Source organism: Callospermophilus lateralis, chromosome 14 (assembly GCF_048772815.1).
Source record: "Callospermophilus lateralis isolate mCalLat2 chromosome 14, mCalLat2.hap1, whole genome shotgun sequence".
NCBI lineage: Eukaryota > Metazoa > Chordata > Mammalia > Rodentia > Sciuridae > Callospermophilus > Callospermophilus lateralis.
Genome location: NC_135318.1, coordinates 42,945,323 through 42,964,568, shown reverse-complemented (window position 1 = coordinate 42,964,568; position 19,246 = coordinate 42,945,323). Strand labels below are relative to the sequence as shown.

At 35.0% G+C, this 19,246-nt stretch overlaps 1 protein-coding gene across 1 annotated transcript in view; it reads left to right on the top strand.

Annotated features, from left to right (window-relative positions):
* The window catches only part of Psme4 (proteasome activator subunit 4), a 97,680-nt gene that overhangs the window by 70,952 nt on the left and 7,482 nt on the right, over positions 1 to 19,246 (top strand). Inside the window, exons 34-43 of the mRNA XM_076833980.2 lie at positions 200 to 269; positions 1,587 to 1,712; positions 2,183 to 2,335; positions 4,793 to 4,897; positions 6,002 to 6,093; positions 7,698 to 7,829; positions 8,177 to 8,385; positions 10,697 to 10,782; positions 17,787 to 17,915; positions 18,796 to 18,951. Of these exons, the coding sequence (XP_076690095.1) occupies positions 200 to 269; positions 1,587 to 1,712; positions 2,183 to 2,335; positions 4,793 to 4,897; positions 6,002 to 6,093; positions 7,698 to 7,829; positions 8,177 to 8,385; positions 10,697 to 10,782; positions 17,787 to 17,915; positions 18,796 to 18,951 (1,258 nt within the window). The remainder of the gene's footprint in view (positions 1 to 199; positions 270 to 1,586; positions 1,713 to 2,182; positions 2,336 to 4,792; positions 4,898 to 6,001; positions 6,094 to 7,697; positions 7,830 to 8,176; positions 8,386 to 10,696; positions 10,783 to 17,786; positions 17,916 to 18,795; positions 18,952 to 19,246) is intronic.

The window sequence follows — 19,246 nt, the reverse complement described above, 5'->3', positions numbered from 1 at the left end:
CCTGCCTCAGCCTTTGGAGCCACTGGGATTACAGGCATGTGCCACCATGCCCAGCTTACACTGAGACTTTCATTGACATTCATAACTTGAAACTTAACATCACTTAGACTTTATTAAAAGTTCCTGCTAATATTTTTCATCTGTGTTGTTCTAATTTTTTTTCCTTTATATATTACAAATATAAACTCTTACTGTGTAGGAATATGGTTGTTTATGCTGGTGTGGAAGAGCAGCCTAAGCTTGGCAGAAGCAGGGAGGATATGACAGAGGTAAGCATTCATTTCACCATGATTTCAAAAAATTCGCATCTTACTGTAAGATTTATTTCAATTCCAGTTCAGATCATTTTTACTAGTTTAGATATCTCAGTGAATGTGTACTACTGTCCCAACACCTATTACTGCCAATTTACACAGGTCTCAATGTATCTAAGGCTACTCTGAATTTAGCGAGCGTTCTGCTTAGCACTCCCTTGGGTGCTGCTTTTGTGTAGTTAGTTGCTAGTTCTTATCAGTTTTGTCTGGTACATAGTTTTTTGTTTTTTCCCTCTATAATGGGATTTTACTCAGCTTTAAAAAGGATAGGAATTCTAATCATTTTAAAGAAACTATAAGTAAAAACCATAAAATAATAAGACCAAAACTTAATTTTCATAATAGAGAGTACCAGTACCAGTGAAATTCATAGAGTGGTGATTTCAGGGGCTGGGTAGAGTAGAAAATGAGTTGGCAAAAGGGTATAGAGCTCCAAGATGAAAAGACTTTGGGACATTTGTTGCACAATAATGTGAATGACCACCGAACTATACACTTAAACATTTATGAGGATAATCTCGTTATCTGTATTTTATAAGTTGTTTTTTAAAAATATAGTTCACAGTGATAAATCAGATCATATTTCTGTCTGAGGTTTTTCTATTTTATGTATTTATCTGGTGTGAATTTTCTGGGGCGTTTTTGGCTAAAAGATCTTCTGCACTCATAAGGCCTTTCTCCAGCAGAATTCTCCTGTGCTTAATGAAGCTGGAATTGATACAAGCTTCTTGAAGTCAAAGACACTTGCTGATTTTTAACCATATTGCATATAAATGATGGGTACTGAGTAAATAGATGTTCATAGATTAAAGCCAAAACTACTTACTCTTCCTTGAACTTGTTACATTTATCACATTGAGAAATAATGAGTTTTAAGTTTATGTCTTCATAATAATAGTGATCCAACTTAGCTGATTCTGAAGAAAGTTTTCCTTTTAATTTTTGGTGTCATGCAAATACAGGCAACATAATTAAGTTTTCATTTCTCAAGCAGAATGTTTGTTGATTTAATTCACAGAATGAGATATGATACCCAGACTTAAAGACGTCAAGAAAAACTTCCACCTATTCTTAAGGATGTAGCAATTTTAGAAGGGAGGTATTTATTTTGGTTCTAGAAAACATTATAGTTTTTGTGAGAACTAAAAATTCTTCAGAACAAAATAACAGCCTTCCATTGAATCAAAATCTTACAATTTTAAAAAGTTTTCAGAATCATGTTTTTAAATAGATTTTAATTCCTGAACATTGTTCTTTTTTTTAACTTTATAGGCAGAACAGATTATATTTGATCATTTTTCTGATCCTAAATTTGTTGAACAGTTAATTACTTTTCTATCTTTAGAAGACAGAAAAGGAAAAGATAAGTTTAATCCCCGACGTTTTTGCCTCTTTAAGGTAACTATATTATTTATATATTGTCTTCTTAAAGTTCAGTGACTGTTTTGTTTGTAGGTTTATAAGGTTTAAATATTGGATCAAAGTTTGAATTTAGCCATCTGTCTTCATAAACATGGCACTGGAATTTATATTAATCATTGATCTTGGCTTAACTTCAAGATTTTTATTTTAATGAATGCAGGAAACTTTTTAGTGTTGTAATGAAGCAAAAGTAATACTATGCATTTTATTCTTTTTTCGGGGGGTGTGTAATTTTTTTAAACAAAAGATTATTAATGTCTTATTTAGTTACATTTTAATGTGATAGGTAAAATGGCAGCCTTATCATTTTAACTCAGACATTGTTAAAGCAGTTCTAAAGGGGAGAATGCTTAGAATCTGAAGCACCATTATGTAAAAAATAATAATCACTTGACTCTAAATTAAGGAAGAATTACCTAATTACTGAATTTTCTTTGTTTTTGTAGGGTATATTTAGAAATTTTGATGATGCCTTTCTGCCAGTTCTGAAGCCCCATTTAGAACGTTTGGTTGCAGATTCTCATGAAAGTACCCAGCGATGTGTTGCAGAAATTATAGCTGGTTTAATCCGAGGTTCTAAGCATTGGACATTTGAAAAGGTGATGTAATTTTATAGTATATGTTTATATAGAATTCTTACCACAATTGTTATTGATACCTAAAAGTGAAATGATATTGATCTATAAAATGTGGTATATATTGTTTGAGCATGTGCTAAAAACTTGCGATCAATAGACAACATTCAATTGTCATTAAAAATTGGAGTTATTTGCTAAAATAGTGGAGAAGGATTGTCAGGATATATCATAGAAAAAGAAAATAATTCTGTTTTCTCTTAAAAGTAGGAAAATCTTGGAGACTGTTTATATTGTATTTTCATCATTTAGCTGGTGCTGCATATGGGCTTCTCCTTTCATGAAGCCTCTCTTGCCTCACAAATCCTTTTTGTAAGCATCTTTGCTCCTCTGTATTTCCCTTCCCAAATTGCTAACAGTTTAAGTTGGAACTCCTTTTTTAGAATATCACTCTTTTAATTGTAAGAGTTAGTTGCACACCCTGCCCTAAGGTTAATTGGTTAAGAAAATGCATAGACTGAAAAGAACATGGTCAAATATAAGGAATGCTTAAATATGAGATAGGCCACTGTTTCTTCAAAGAGAACATATTTGTTTGGGGCCATCTTTAGGAGTGTTAAACATGTTGCACATGTCTTTGTCCTATCTTTACTAGAGCACTTTGTGGTGGGGGGAGGGACGGGCAGTACTATGGATTGGACCTATGGTCCAAGCCCTTTCTGTTTTTAAATTTTCAGACAGGGTCTCTCTAAGTTGCCCAGGCTGACCTTGAGCTTGTGAACCTCTTGCTTCAGCCTCCCAAGTAGCTGGGATTATAGACATGCACCACCATGTTCAGCTTGAGCCACTTTTGAGTTACCTATTTTCCAAATCATATCTCATCCTTCTTTTTAAAAAACTGCCTGATGCTTTTGGCAGAAATTTTATCTCAAACCCTCCCTCCCTGTTTGTCTTAAAAAACAAACAAACAAACAAAAAACCCCAACTTTTTAGTCCAGCCAGACATGGTGGCACATGCTTGTAATCTCAGTGACTTGAGAGCATGAGGCAGGAGGATTATAAATTTGAGGTCAGCCTCAGCAAATTTTGTGAGGCTGTAAGCAACTTGGTGAGACCCTGTCTCAAAATAAAAAGGGCTGGCTATCTCAGTAATAGAGCATCCCTAGTTTCAATACTCTATACTACAAACAATTTAAAAATAATAATAATTAAATAAAGTCCAGTGAACTTGCAGCATGGGCATCATTTGGGAACTTGTTAGAAAAGGAAGATCTCAGCCCCTCACCCCCAGATTAATCATAATCTGCATTTTTATCAAGATCACAGTTGGGATTCTCATTAACTTTTGAGAAGCACACACATATATATTCAGTCTCTGTACAGCGAAACAGTTTTTAAAAGGCTATTTATGATAAATACTTACAATTTAAAGATTATACCCCAGGCTAAATCCTAAATTATATTAAAATGTCATTGCCTTCTATTTTAAGATTCAGTCAAATGGCCTTGATAAACATATAAAAGTTAAAAATTGTGATTTTATTTAGTCCAGTGTACTGTTACTAAAAAATTTAAGAGGACCCCCTCCACCTATTCTCTGAGAAATAAATGTACATCATAAACACTATACACTCCCTGACTTTTAGAATCTTATCCAGAAGGGGAATAGATATGTAAATAAGTATGTTGCATATAGTATGGTAAATGTAACATGAGACAGTCTTGGTTTAGGCCTGGAGTGGAGTTTTGGCATCACTATTAAGGCTCCCTTTCACTTTATTTTTTATTTTTTGTGATTTATTTATTTATTTATTTTTATTTTATTGGTTTATACTGTTCACACACACATAACAGCAGGATTCATTTTGACATAATTATAAATGCATGGGATATAATTTGCTCCAAATAAAGTCCCCAGTATTTGCCTTTACCCTCCCCTTCTTCCCTCCCCCTGTTTCCTTTTCTCAACTCTACTGATCTATTTATTTACCTTTTTTTGTGTGGGGGGGTAAAATTAGTATCTTGTGGATATACATAATGATAAGTATAGTATATTCATATATGTACATTGGGAAGTTAGGTCAGATTCATTCCACTGTTTTTCCCTTATTCTGTCTCCTCCCTCCTCCTCAATCCCCTTCTTCTTATCCCTGATCTTTTATTTTCACCCCACCCTCCTCACCCACCCCATTTTTTTCCCCTCTATTTTTCCTTCTAAAAAGAGGACTGCTCAGTAGGACAGATTTTATAAGGAACCATATGAAGTTTCTCCTCTTTTTCCTGTATAGTGTTTTGGGGAGAAATTTTGACCTGTACCTAAATATATACAATGAGAAAATGCTGAATTGCTTTCTTGGATTATTTGTATTTTCTAGAAAATAATTTAAATGATCTATCAGTTTATGCGTTTCCAGGAAGAGCTATTTAAGAAAAATGTTCTGAGTATTGCTCACTTTTACCCATGTGTTTTGTTTTGAGTAGGTGGAGAAGCTTTGGGAGCTTCTGTGCCCTCTGCTTAGAACAGCTTTGTCCAACATTACAGTAGAAACTTATAATGACTGGGGAACTTGCATAGCAACATCCTGTGTAAGTTCTCCTGCTTCCTTGTCTTACATAACTGCTCAGATTTTTTTATGCCCTGTGTCCAAATGTAAACCTCATTATGCCACTTGAATCTTAAATCTTGTTCATAGGTTTCTCATCCTCCAAAGGATTTTGATATCTTCTCTACTTATAGTATTTTTATTTTTTATCTTCTCTACTTATAGTATTTTTATTACAGTGCTGGGTTGGAACCCAGGCATTTGTGCATGCTAGACAAGTGCTGTACCATTGACCTATCTCCCTGGCCATTTTTGTTTTTTAACATTTTATTTTGAGACAGGGTTTCACTAGTTTGCCCAAGCTGGCCTTGAATTTGCAATCCTCTTGCCTCTGCCTCCTAACAGTTGGGTGGCACTCCACCAGCAGAATGCATTTTTAATTTGTCGAGTCAAATCACATATTTGAAATGTAGTTGACATATACTAAAATTCACACAGAACAAGGTTATAGGTGTTATTTTTGACTCCACGTATGTTCATAGCTCAGCACACTTCAATTTAAGGACAATCCATGTACCTAACAATTTGTCCCTATTGACATGAGCTATGAGAAGAATTACATTTGTTTGTTGTTTTAATGGACAGCATGCCTTTATTTTAATTTTTATTCTAATTTGTTATATATAACAGCAGAACGCATTACAATTCATATTATATGTATAGAGCACAATTTTTCATATCTCTGGTTGGTTGTACACAAAGTAGAGTCACACCATTCGTGTCTTCATACGTGTGCACATACATGTACATTACAAGGGTAATGATGTCCATCTCATTCCACCGACTTTCCTACCCTTATGCCCCCTCCCTTCTCCTCCCTCCCCTTTAGCATGAGTTTATTTTATTTGCTTATTTTTATGTGGTGCTGAGGATCAATCCCACTGCCTCACATGTGCAAGGCAAGCACTCTGCCACTGAGCTACAGCCCCAGCTGCAGCCCCAGCCCCTACATTTGTATTTGACTGATCAGTTTTAGTTTTAATCCTGTATGTTTATGCATTTTTAATATTTCTAAAATAACTAGATACAATTTATTTATAAAATTATAGGTCCTGGGTTTAATTATTACTTTATATCTTCTACACAGGAAAGCAGAGATCCTCGGAAACTTCATTGGCTTTTTGAGCTCTTATTGGAATCACCATTGAGTGGTGAAGGAGGATCCTTTGTAGATGCATGGTAAATAAAAAGAAGACTTAGTTAATACCAAAGATTTTGTGTTAGTGAATTGTCTATGGTCCTAAGTAGTAGACGAAGTAATTACTTTCTTCTGGATGACAGTGTGATACAGTTCATCATAACTTGTAATTCTTACTTAATCTATTTCTCAGTTAGGAACAAGTAGGAAAAATGTAGGCAACCCTAGCATTTCCAGTGTATGGCAGATATAGCCTCTCACTGTCATATCTTCTAATAGGATTCTTTTTTTTTTTTTCCTTGACAGTTACTAACTTCTTTATCACATCTTATTTTTCACTTCTCTTGTTAAGAAAAATATAAAGAAAAGTGGCTGAGGATGTAGCTTAGTGGTAGAGTGCTTGCCTAACTGCGCAAGTTCAATCCCCAGCACTGTAAACATAATAAATAAATAAAAATAAAGAAGAGAGTAATCGGGGCTTGAATTGTAGCTCAGTGGTAGAGCACTTGACTCGCACGCATGATACCCTGGGTTCGATCCTCAGCACCACATAAGATAAATAAACATAAAGATATTGTATCCATCTACAATTTTTTTAAAAAAGAGAGTAATTATTCCAGGCACAGTGTTACATGCCTATATTCCTAGTGAACTAGGGAGGGTGAGGCAGGAGGTTCATAAGTATAAAGCCAGCCTAAGCAATTTAGTGAGACCCTGTCTCAAAAAGGGCTGGGGATATGGCTCAGTAGCTCAGTAGTTAAGTACCCCTGGAGCCCCCACCCTCCATAAAAGGAGAGTAATCATTTCAAGGAAAACTGCACAATTTGGTAGGCCAAGTGAAACTTGAGAAAGATAGTTGACAATAGAAAAAAAAAGTCAACAAATCTCATTAAAACAAAGAATAGATATTTAGTTTGTGAAAAACCTTGAATGATAATTGTTTTTTCCAGTGGTACAGAGGATTGAACCCAGAGGCACTTTACCACTGAGGTACATCCTAGTGCTTAGTGCTCACGTGCTCCCCACCCCCCCTTTTTTGTCTTGAGAGAGATTATGCTAAATTGTCCAGGCTAGCTCTTCATACAATCCTTCAGCCTCAGCCTCCTAAGTAGCTGGGATTACAGGCATGAACCACCATGCCCAGCTTGAATTCTAATTTTTAAAGATTGTCCAGGGGGTTGTTTTTTGTTTGTGTTTGTTTTTGTTTTTATACCAGGGATTGAACCAAGGGTACTTCCACAGAGCCACATTCCTGGCCCTTTTTTTTTTATATGGAGACAGGTCTTGCTGAGTTGCTTAGAGCCTTACTGAGTACTGAGGCTGACTTTGAATTTGCAATTCTCCTGCCTCAGCCTCCCAAACTGCAGGCATTAGGGGCATGTGGCACCACGCCCAGTCAAGAGTTTTTTTCCCCAGTTGTATAGTAGTGGAAATTAAATGTGATACAGAAAAAAATGATGTAGGCAATGTAAAAACAACAACAACAAAACTTCATAAAGATGGCATTTTAAAAATATAGATTTGTCATTATCTATTAAGTGATTACATGGAAGGAGTTTTATATGAAATCCAGACATTGTTTATATTGTTGATACGTAAATGCAGAAAGGGGCAATAACACAATGCTTCTCTCCTTTAATTTTAGTCGACTTTATGTACTGCAAGGTGGCCTTGCCCAGCAAGAGTGGAGAGTGCCTGAATTATTGCACAGACTACTGAAGTACTTGGAACCCAAACTTACCCAGGTTTACAAAAATGTCAGGGAAAGAATAGGGAGGTAGGTATTATTTTCTCAGTGGTACAGCATTACTCCTGAGTTCTTTTTGTTAAAGTTTTAATATCTAACAATACATGCTCATTATTTCCTGGTGAGTTTCATTGTTTCTTCTTCCTCAAATTTTGCTTGCTGTTATGTTGTGGGAAACAAGACAAAGCACTCTTGAATATAAACTAGGAAGGCAGTCTGATCAGAGGCCAAAGGTCAACAATCACTGTACCCTGTGTTACACATAGAGACGATCTCCAGGAATTATCTTGGGAAAATTAATTTTGGTTGGGTCACAATTTTTGAACATCAGTTTGAATGTTAATATGGGATGTCTTATTATGTAATTCATTTAACAGTGTGCTGACCTACATATTCATGATAGATGTTTCTTTGCCAAATACTGCGCCAACAACATCCCCTTGTATTCCTGAGTTTACTGCTCGAATTTTAGAGAAATTAAAACCCCTTATGGATGTGGATGAAGAAATTCAGAACCATGTTATGGAAGAAAATGGAATTGGTGAAGAAGATGAACGAACTCAGGGCATTAAACTCTTAAAAACTAGTGAGTAGCTAAAGTTTCTAGAAATTCATTTGAAAACACATTTATTTTGATTCTCCTTTGGAGTTTTTTCCCACTATTTTTTATTTGCTAAAATATGCATGGTGTGAAATTTATGTATTTAAGCATACATTGGCATGAAGTGTATTCACACTGTTGTGTAACTATCACCACTGTCTGTTTCCACAGTTCTTTTTATTATGTAAAACTGAAACTGAGTTCCCATTAAAAAAAAAAAAATAGCTTCTCATTCTTCCTCCTGTAACTCCTACCCACCATCATTTTACTCTGTCTCTATGAGTTTGCCTTATGCTAGGTAGCTCATATCATACAATATTAAATCAGACAATATTGGTCCTTTTAGATCTGGTGTATTTCATGTTGCACAGTATTTTATGCTTAATCCATGTTGTAGCATGAATTAAAAAAATGAATTCCTACTATTTTCTTCATACATTTGTCTGTTAATAGGAATATGGATTGTTTTCTACCTTTATCATGAGTAATGTTACTTTCAGTGTTGGTATGTAACTATCTTTGTTAGTTTCTGCTTTCAGTTTTTTTGAGGGTATACCTAAAAGTGGAATTACTGGACTTTATGATACTACTCTTTATCTCTTTGAATGTCAAATTGCTTTCTACAACAGCTGTACCATTTCACTTTGCAGTCATCAAATGCACAAGGGTTCTGATTTCTCCATATCCTTGCCAACACTTGTTATTTTCTGGGTTTGTCTCGACCCCTCTGCCCACTTTTCTATATAGCCATAGTAATGGGAACAAAGAGATATCTATCATCTTTTCTAGTTTTGATTTACATTTACCTAATAAGTGATGTTGAACATCATTTTCTGTATTTATTGGCCATTTGTATATTTTCTTTGGAGGAATGTTAGCTCATGTTCTTTGCCCACTTTTAGGTTGTTTTGTTACTGGTTGCTATTTACCTGTAGGTTTTTGTGTGTGTGTGTGGGGGGGGGGTGCTGGGGATTGAACCCAGAGCATTGCGCATGTGAGGCAAGCACTCAACTGAGTGCATACCAACTGAGCTATATCCCCAGCCCTTACCTGTAGTTTTTTCCTTTGTTGTTTTAGGTGCTGGGAAATGATCCTAGGAACAGTTGACCACTGAGCTAGACTGTCCTTTTAAATTTTTTATTCTGAGATTGTCTGTCTAAATTGATGAGGCTAGCCTAGATCTTGAAATCTTTCTGCTTCTGAGTTGCTGGGATGTACAGGCAGGCATGCACCACCATACCCAGCATCTTGTACTTCTTTTAATTCTGGATATCAGTACTTTATTGGGTAGACAGTTCATAAATACTGTGTTTCTTTTTCTTTTTGGTACCAGGGATTGAATCCAAGGGTACTTGACCACTGAGCATTATCTCCTTTTTATTTTTTAAACTCTCTTGGTAATGTCCTTTGTTGCACAGAGTTCAGGGTTTTTGTTTTGATTTGATACCATGGATTACACCTAGAATCCTTTAGCCACTGAGCAACACCCCCCAGCCCTTTTTATTTTTTCAGGCAGGGTCTTACTAAGTTGTTTAGGGCCTCACTAAGTTGCTAAAGCTGGATTTGAACTTGCGATTCTCCTATGCACCCTACTAGATTGCTGAGATTATTGGGTGTGTGCCATGTGTCAGGCACAAAAGTTCAGTTTTGATAAGCTCTAATTTATCTGCTTTTTCTTTTGTTTCCTGGGACAACAAGGCCAAAGATAGTTTTGGTTCTTCAGGTTTGTCTTTTGTTTTTGTATCTAAAATACTATCAAGAATTCTTAGTATAAGCCACTTGGTCATTATTTTATCCACTTTAGGATTCTTAAATGTTAGTTTTAATATATACTGTGTTTTGGGTTGTTAATAATTTGTAGATTGTTTCATTCTCTCTTGAGGAATTGTGTCAGTATGCTGGATTGGTTGATGGTCTTTATTATGGGTTGTTATACTCCTGATCGATTAGTGTCTAATATGTGAAGTATCATATGTGATCTCTTTCATAACATGAAAGAGTTGTGGGTGTGGGCATATAGTACAGTGGTAGAGTGCTTGCCTAGCATGTATGAGGCACTAGGCTCAACATCACATAAAAATAAACAAGTAAAATAAAGTTATCGTGTGCTTCTAGAACTAACACTCTCTCTCCCCCCCCCCTCTCTCTCTCTCTCTCTCTCTCTATATATATATATATATATATATATATATATATATATATAGAAAGAGTTGTCAGAGTGACCATTTGACATTAGCATTAAAATATCACTTACTTTGTGGTCTCTAATTGATTCTGCATGTTTATTTCCAAATAGTATTGAAGTGGCTGATGGCAAGTGCAGGCAGATCCTTCTCTACAGCAGTCACAGAACAACTTCAGCTTCTGCCATTGTTTTTTAAGGTAAGGTTATGGTTGAAATCAGTACATCCCTTTTGACCTGCAAAAGGAAGTGTGCGAGAGTGAGGTTGGGGAGAAAGGTGATTTGAATCAATTTGAAACTTGTGAAAGACTTAAATCATTACATAATTACTAGTACTCATATCTTACCTGGGTATAATAATATTGAGGATGAGAATCGTCTTTAGTCCATCATGGTAAATGGGGCCTGAGATATAAAGTACCACAGCAGTTTGTTTTCCAGATAGATGAGTTGTATAGTATTTGAACATAGAGGCATTTAAAAGAAACTTGCTGCTTATTAAACTGTAGGAGGACCACATGAGTAATTTGAAAGGGGATCAGAATTTTCATTTTGAACATGTTTGAGATGTTTATTTTGTGATGATGCTTGTAAGTGAAGATAATGTTTGGGCATTTGGAGTTCAGGTATAAACATAGTTAGAGTTGTAGTTCAATGGAAGAGCACTTACCTAGCATATGTGAGGCACTGGGTTCGATTCTCAGCACCATATACAAATAAATAAAATAAACAACTAGCTGTCTATCAACAACTAAAAACTATTTAATCCATCCATCCATCCATCACACTGAATGAGATATCAACTAATTGGTGTAAATGGAAAAAAGAAGGTCAAAGATGGAATGAGTCTTCACAAACATGGAGAAAGTTCAATTTAAGTATGCCCCGTAACATTTAAAAATCAGTTATGCTTGTGTGATTATGGGTAGCCAACATATATTTCAGAGGAGAGACCAGTGAATAATAGCTTAACACATGGCTTCCCCCCCACTTTTTTTTTTAATGTAAATGAGTTTAAGGAAATTTTCAGTAATTATATATAAATTTCCTTTTCTCTCTCTCTCTCTCTCTCTCTCTCTCTCTCTCTCTCTCTCTCTCTCTCTCTCTGGGCAGGGGGAGTACCAGGGATTGAACTCAAGGGGCATTCAACCACTGAGCCACATCCCCAGCCCTATTTTGTATTTTATTTAGAGACAGGTCTCACTGAGTTGCTTAGCACCTTGCTGTTGCTGAGGCTGGCTTTGAACTCAAGATCCTCCTGTCTCAATCTCCCAAGCTGCTAGGATTACAGCCGTTGTGTCACTGCACCTGGCCAGCCGGACTGGCTGCTCCTCTCTCCCTCCCTCCCTCCCTCCCTCTTTCCCTCCCCCCCCCTTTATAAAAGTTAAATGTTTGTTAAGGGAAAATTTGGAAAGCTGAAGGGAAAAAAATAAATAAACCACCATCTATCATTAATTATTCCCCTACATTTTTTTTAACTTATTGTTATTTTATAGAAGTAATATATGCTGCTGGGCATGGGGGCATGTACCTGTAATCCCAGCAGCTCGGGAGGCTGAGGCAGGAGGATAGAGAGTTCAAATCCAGCCTGAGCAAAAGCGAGGCACTAAGCAACTCAGTGAGACCCTATCTTTAAATAAAATACAAAATAGGGCTGGGGGTGTGACTTATTGGTGGAGTGCCCTTGAATTTAATCCCAAAGTACCCCCCAAAGTAGTCCCCAAAGTAAGTACATGCTTAATTTAAAAAGTCTAGAATGTAAAGATGGGCCAGACTCTTTAAATTGTGTGTCTATACCTCAAAGAAAGCTGATATGCAATTTTTTATTTGTATTTCTCCAGATGCTATTTTTGTATACAGTTTTTTAAAAAATAAGATCATGCAGTTGTTCTTTAGTTCCTTTTTTGTACCTAAACTATATAGTATATGCTTTCCCAGATGAATAAGTAGATATTTTATACTTTCTTATGTAGCTCATAAAACTTAATACCCAATTTACCCTAAAGTAGTTTGTACTTGGTTTTATTGCTGTTACTCACTACGTAGGCAGCCAGAGGTGGAGAGTGTAGTGTTTAACAGCATGAACTGTGGACCCAGGCAGACTTGGCTGATGAATTAATTCTGTAACCATAAGCAAGTAACTTAACCTCTCAGAACATTTTTTTCTGCTCATATGTAAAAAGGGAGTAATAAAAATCACTCACCTCCTAGGGGTGTTATGAAAATTAAGTGAATTTGTAATAAGTATTCCTCACTATCCAAATTGAGAAGTGAGTGGCAGAATTAAATAACAGGAGTGCCATGTCATCTCAATTTTCTGTTCCTTGCATTGCTGTTAACAAATGCCAAAGAGTTCAGATGAAATATGATAATGCACTAATCTGTTGGATCTAAACAAAGAGTAAGGGGTACCTAGGTGTGCAAAAGTATTTGAGTTGTGTCAGGCACAAGATTAACATGAGAGTGCTCTTATTGGTTAGTGATTTAAAATAAATGACTTTTTACATAATATGTGTGCTGTACTTTTATTTTTGGAAGATAAGTCACCATAAGTGAAAACATGATACCAATTCCATTTTGACAAACTATTGTAAGAAACATGGTACATAGGCTGTTTTATTTAAAATGTTTATTTCATCCCAGATAAAGCAGTTTTATATTCATCAAAATCAAGAAATCTTTGAAATACATATATATCAAAGTAAAAGTTTGAATATTTTTTCCATTTTCATTTTAAAACCTTTATATTTATATATCTTAAGATTTTAAGGAAAATGATTTTGTAAACAAAAATAGTTGTGAGATCTTTGGATTTGGGGTGTGTAGACTTTTTGATTGTGACCTACAAGTTACTGAACTTATAAGACTGTCTTTTAACTTTTTAAAGTGATAATATTAGTATCCCTCATAGAATTGTTACAAGGATGAAGTGAAATAATTCCTATAAAGCAGAGAGCTCAGTTTGAAGTACATACTTATATTGCTATGTCAGTATTATTTAACTGAATCTTAATTTGATTCCCAGTACCACAAAAGAAAAAAAAAATTCCTCTACTGTAGAATAATAGTTTTGCATATGTCACATGTAGAAAAAGATTGCAAATATTGTGGTAATTGGTGTACAGTTACTTTTCGTGGATAGCATTTCTTTGGGAAAATTATTTTGCCCAAAAATTACTGAAAAAGAGCCTGTAATCCTTTGTTAGCTAAATAGTTTAATAGCTAAATAGTAGTTTCTTAGGGCTAACAGTTTACTGTCATTTTTTTTTTCCCCTGATGGTACTGGGATTAAACCATTACCAGAATCAGTGCTCTACTACTGAGATATACCCTCCAGCCATTTAAAATTTTGAAACAGGCTCTTGCTTTATTACTCAGACTGGTCTCAAACTTGCAGTTCTCCAGCCTCATTTATTTTGTAAGTTTTTAATAATTTAACGTTCTAAACTTTTGCTAGTTCAAAAAAAATTTTAAATAGCTTTTGTTTTTTATCACTTTTATATTTTTATTGCTTACATTTGTATTTGCTTTTTATTTTATGCCAGCTAAGTATCCCTAGTTTGAAAACCAAAAATGTTCCCAAATCCAAAACTCTTTTGAGTGTTGACATGTTGTCACAAGTGGAAAATTTCACGTGACCTCATGTGTTGATGGGTCAAAGACAGGCACATAGTTTATTCAGCATCCTCAAGGGAATCAGCTCTTTCAGCTGCTATAGCCAAACTTCATTTCATGCAAGGCATTATTTAAAATATTGTGTAAATTACCCTGGGCTATGTGTATATGAGGTATATATGAAACAAAAATGAATTTCATAGTTATACTTGGGTCCTATCTCCAGGATAACACATAATGTGTATGTAGATATTCCAAATTTTTAAAACTCAAAATTTGAAACATTTCAGACCCCAAACATATCACAAAAGTGATACTCCACATGTATAAAGTATTTTTGACCTCCATTTTTTTCCATTGATCTATTTCTCTTCCTCTGCCAATTACTGAGGTTTTTCTCTGGTAATATCTCGATATCTAGTTCACATTTATCTGTTCTTCCTCTCACCTTTCTCAAAATTAGTATATTGTTCAAAATGTCTTCACATATACTCTGTTTTTAAATACTATAGTATGAAGATATATATAAATGGTACAGCAATTGTTTATAAGAATTTGTATTCTCATGCCCCTTTCCTCTTCTACTAGTCCTTGGAATCACCACTTTTAAGCCTTTGTGTACTTGTCTGTAAAGAAGTACTCTTACTGCTTTTTCTTGATTAACCAAATTAAGACATGATGGTGTGGTTGAATTATAAGCCTGTTATATATTTCCTTGTCAAAAATCTTATTTATTTATTTTGGGGGAGTGGTACTGGGGATTAAATTCAAGGGCACTCAATCATTGAGCCACATCCCCAGCCCTATTTTGTATTCTATTTAGAGACAGAGTCTCATTGAGAGGCTTAGTGCCTCACTTTTGCTGAGGCTGACTTTGAACTCTATCCTCCTGCCTTAGCCTCTCAAAGTGTTGGGATTACATGTATGGGCCACCTTGCCTGGCTTTTATATGTGGTGCTGAAGATCAAACCCAGTGCCTCACACATGATACACAGTGTTCTACCACTGAGCTACAACCTCAGCCCCTTAAGGTGCTTTTTATTTACTGTTTTTAAAATTTGTTTTAGGGACAACTTCTTCAGTGACTGATGTTAAAGAATATACTTCTGGAGAACATAGCATCCCTATTTGTTTTAATGAAGAAATCAGATTTGTTTTGTACCATATACTGTTTAATGCCATTTTTATATTATATATGGTTTTTTCGTTTGTTTGTTTGTTTTGGGTGGTGCTAGGTATCAAATCTGGATCTCATATATGGTAGGGAAGCACTTCTCCAGCCACTGTCCTCAGCCCAAATCCCTTATATTTTTGGGGGTATTTAAAAAATATGGCTTTAAAGTTTTATTTAGTTCTTATTTGTCTAGGAAAGCCTTGTTTTAATAAAATTGATTTCCATCAAACCCTATACAAATTGTCATAGTGGATTCATATATTTAGGATTGTTCCTAGACTGCCTTCACAGAATTTTTGCTGAAGGCAGGCCAAGAGTGGTCAGATAGCAGTGGTGGGAAATGAAGAATGTGATCAGATGTGGCTGGGGGTTCTTATTCAACTGAATTAGTGGGAGTCTGCTAAAATTAGACACTGTAGGCCAAAAAGTGGAGATCATGGATGGAGCCTATTCAGAAAGAGGACTTCAAAGAGCCTAAAACTTGTCAAGGAGAGGCTTCCTACATGGTCAAATTCCTCTTTGTTATAGACATGCAAAAAAATTTGATAATACTGAACTTTGCCTGTTTCTCCTAAATTGATATAATCCCTGGTATGTTTGATGAAAATTTATTTCTTTTCACAAATTAAAACCATACTGTATAATTTTTCATTTTTCACCCATCCTAATTGTGAAAAAAATCTAGTGTTGGTTACCAAATGGTGTGAATCTCTGAAGAAATCAGCAATAAAGAAGGGCATAGGGCAATGTCTAGCAAAAGCACACACAATGCATTTTCATCATTTCTGATGACAATGAACTTCTATCTTTCTATACAAAGGTGTACCAATAAAGATGTGAAATGACTAGGCACAAAGACATGGTAAAAAGTCTGGAAACAGTTCTAGTGTCTATTGCCTCTGGATAGGACCTGGTGAAATGAACTGTGGAACATCCTTTTAGGTGGACACAATATCTTATGTGGTGCTAAGGATCGAACCCAGTGCCTCGTGTACTAGGCAAGCACTCTACCACTGAGCCACAATCCCAGCCCATGGAATATCCTTTTGTTTAGATATCCTACAGTTTGAATCATTCCATAGCAATAGGAATGAATACACAGAATAGTAATTTTTAATAATACAGAAAATCAGGTATGGTTTCTAAATAAAAAACAACCAGGTCTTAGAGAAATGACTCGTTTCATGTTTGGAGCAAGAAATGCACATGGTAAATCTAGGTCATCTTGCTATACCAGAAACCAAGATTCTTGTATTAAGGACTCAGGATCCAATTTGAGGTTTTTGATAGAGAAAAGGGAAATGAGCACCAGTGTACAGAGTAACTAAAGTGAACTAAAGCCATCAAATTTATTGAAATTAATTGATTTATAATACTTTTTTTTTAAACCGTTGTTCACATTTGTAGGACAAATAGGAAATAATTATTCAGAATAAGGGAAACCTTTTCTATTTATGTGTGTTTTAGGTAATAAGGAGGAATGATTATCACCATTTTGCAAACCTATACTACTTTTATAATGGTTCATCACAAAAAGAAAATTAAATATCTGTGAAGAAACATCGCTCAATGTTGTGCCCAAACTTCAATAAAATCAAACGTCAAGGTCCAGTGGGTCATTTACAGGACTTATTAGAGCCAGCGTGTGCCAATACAGGAGTAGAATCAGAGAAGGCCACAGTGGGATAAATTACAAAACAGGATATCAGGAAATTTTAAATGAGAGCTTTAAAACATTTCAGCTAGCCAGGAACAGTGGCACATACCTGCAATCTCAGCAAAGAGGAGGCTGAGGCAGGAGGGTCGTAAGTTTAAGGCCAGCCTCAGCAATTTAGTGAGATCCTGACTTAAAAAATAAAAAGTAGAAAGAACTGGGGATATAGACATATAAAACTATATATAGGGTTCAAAACTATCCCTCTCCCAACCCCCAGAAAAAAATCCAGCTAAACACAGTGTGTGACCATTATGTTGAATGGTTCCAGAAAGCCAATTGTAATAACATTGATACTATAATGGGGTGTGTGTGGGGGGGGTAGTTTGACCACTACCAAATATTTCATAAATAGTTTTATGTATGAATATGTACTTAACAGGTCTCTTTTTTAAAGAGATGTTTCAGAGATAATACAATGAAGTATTTATGGGTGAAGAATATCTGGGGTTTGCATCACATAATTTACTTGGGAGAAGGAGAGCCAGAGGGAAGAAAAAAATGAAAAAAAAAATAGTCACGAGTTTGTCTTTGTTGAAATAATTAGTTTACAGGGAGTTCATTATGCTTCTTTAGTTTTGGGTATGTTTGAAATTTTTCCATAGAAGTTGTTAAAAGTAAAATGTAATTTTGGTATATAGAATGCCCTTGTTTTTATTGGCAGTTATTGTTCAATTTATGTTGTTATTGTTGTTCTCTAGATTGCCCCCGTGGAAAATGACAATAGCTATGATGAACTGAAAAGAGATGCAAAACTTTGTTTATCATTAATGTCTCAGGGGTTGCTTTACCCTCATCAAGTGCCTTTGGTACTTCAGGTGCTAAACCAAGTAAGAGTGTTTAACTACAATATTCATATCTTTTGGTTAGGATCCTAGTTTACCATTCTAAGAATTTCACAGTATCAGCTGTAGTATACACAGTAACTTATTTTTTTTCCTTTTGTTTTGATTTTCATTTTAGTACAAGAAGCAATATGTGTTGACCAAAGAAACAGATCTGTATTCTATACCTAGCTCTGCCATCAACTTCTTTTACCTTGGTCAAATCACACAAGCCAAAAGTTACCTACATACACAAAGAACTAATTATTGAACTTCATTGAATATGAAATGCTTATGAGGGATGGGAGTAGTGATTCCCTTTTGCCATTTCCCCTTTATTTTATTCACTTTTATTTCCTGGTCTATGCTAGAGACCTATAGTGGTTGGATATATTTCTGGCTGCAATTAGTATACTGTATGTTTAGTTTTGTCTAGGGTAATATATGTGTTATATAATATAAAAATGAACATGCTCATAGTTTTTAGATTTTTAGTTTAATGGCCACTGAAAAATATTTTCAACAGACTAAAATGGTCCATAATTTTTGTAGTGGAATTTAGTTGTTCTTAATCTTATTTGCTTTTAGATGCTAACTGCCACTGAGAGTAAAATAATGTGCATTTCTTAGAAGAATTTATAGTCATTAATTGTAAATAATTCTCCTAAAATTGACTTATACCTTTGTGTTCATTTGCTGTTACTCAGTCATCATACATTCTGAATAACTACCTGAAATAGAACAACTTTTTATGCAGAAGGAAATATTAGATTAACTTGCCCTAACTATACTGTGAAAGTAGAATTAAATTAGAATATTATGTTATTTATAGGCATCTCATACTCCTGTTAGTACTATTATCATTATTTATATGTTTTTCTCACAGACAGCAAGAAGCAGTTCTTGGCATGCGAGATATACAGTACTGACCTACCTCCAGACCATGGTGTTTTATAACCTCTTTATTTTCCTAAACAATGAAGATGCAGTTAAAGACATCAGGTGGCTTGTTATAAACCTTTTGGAGGATGAGCAATTAGAGGTAAAGTTTATGTTACAACAAATTAAAATTAAAGAACCCATCATGGTCTTTCTTTGCAGAAATATTTGTACCTTATAAGATATAAATTATTAAAAGTAACTTGAATTTTAACAGATCTATGTGAGTAGTCTAATTGATTAGTACCCTAATCATGATTTTCTGTGGTTCAAATGGGAAAATAAAATACTGGACATACTTTTAATGTGTCTTCTCTTTGAAACTGTGCAAATAATATTTACAAACCGCAGAGTTTTCTATGTATTAGGGAATGATAATCACCCCACATAGTGATTTT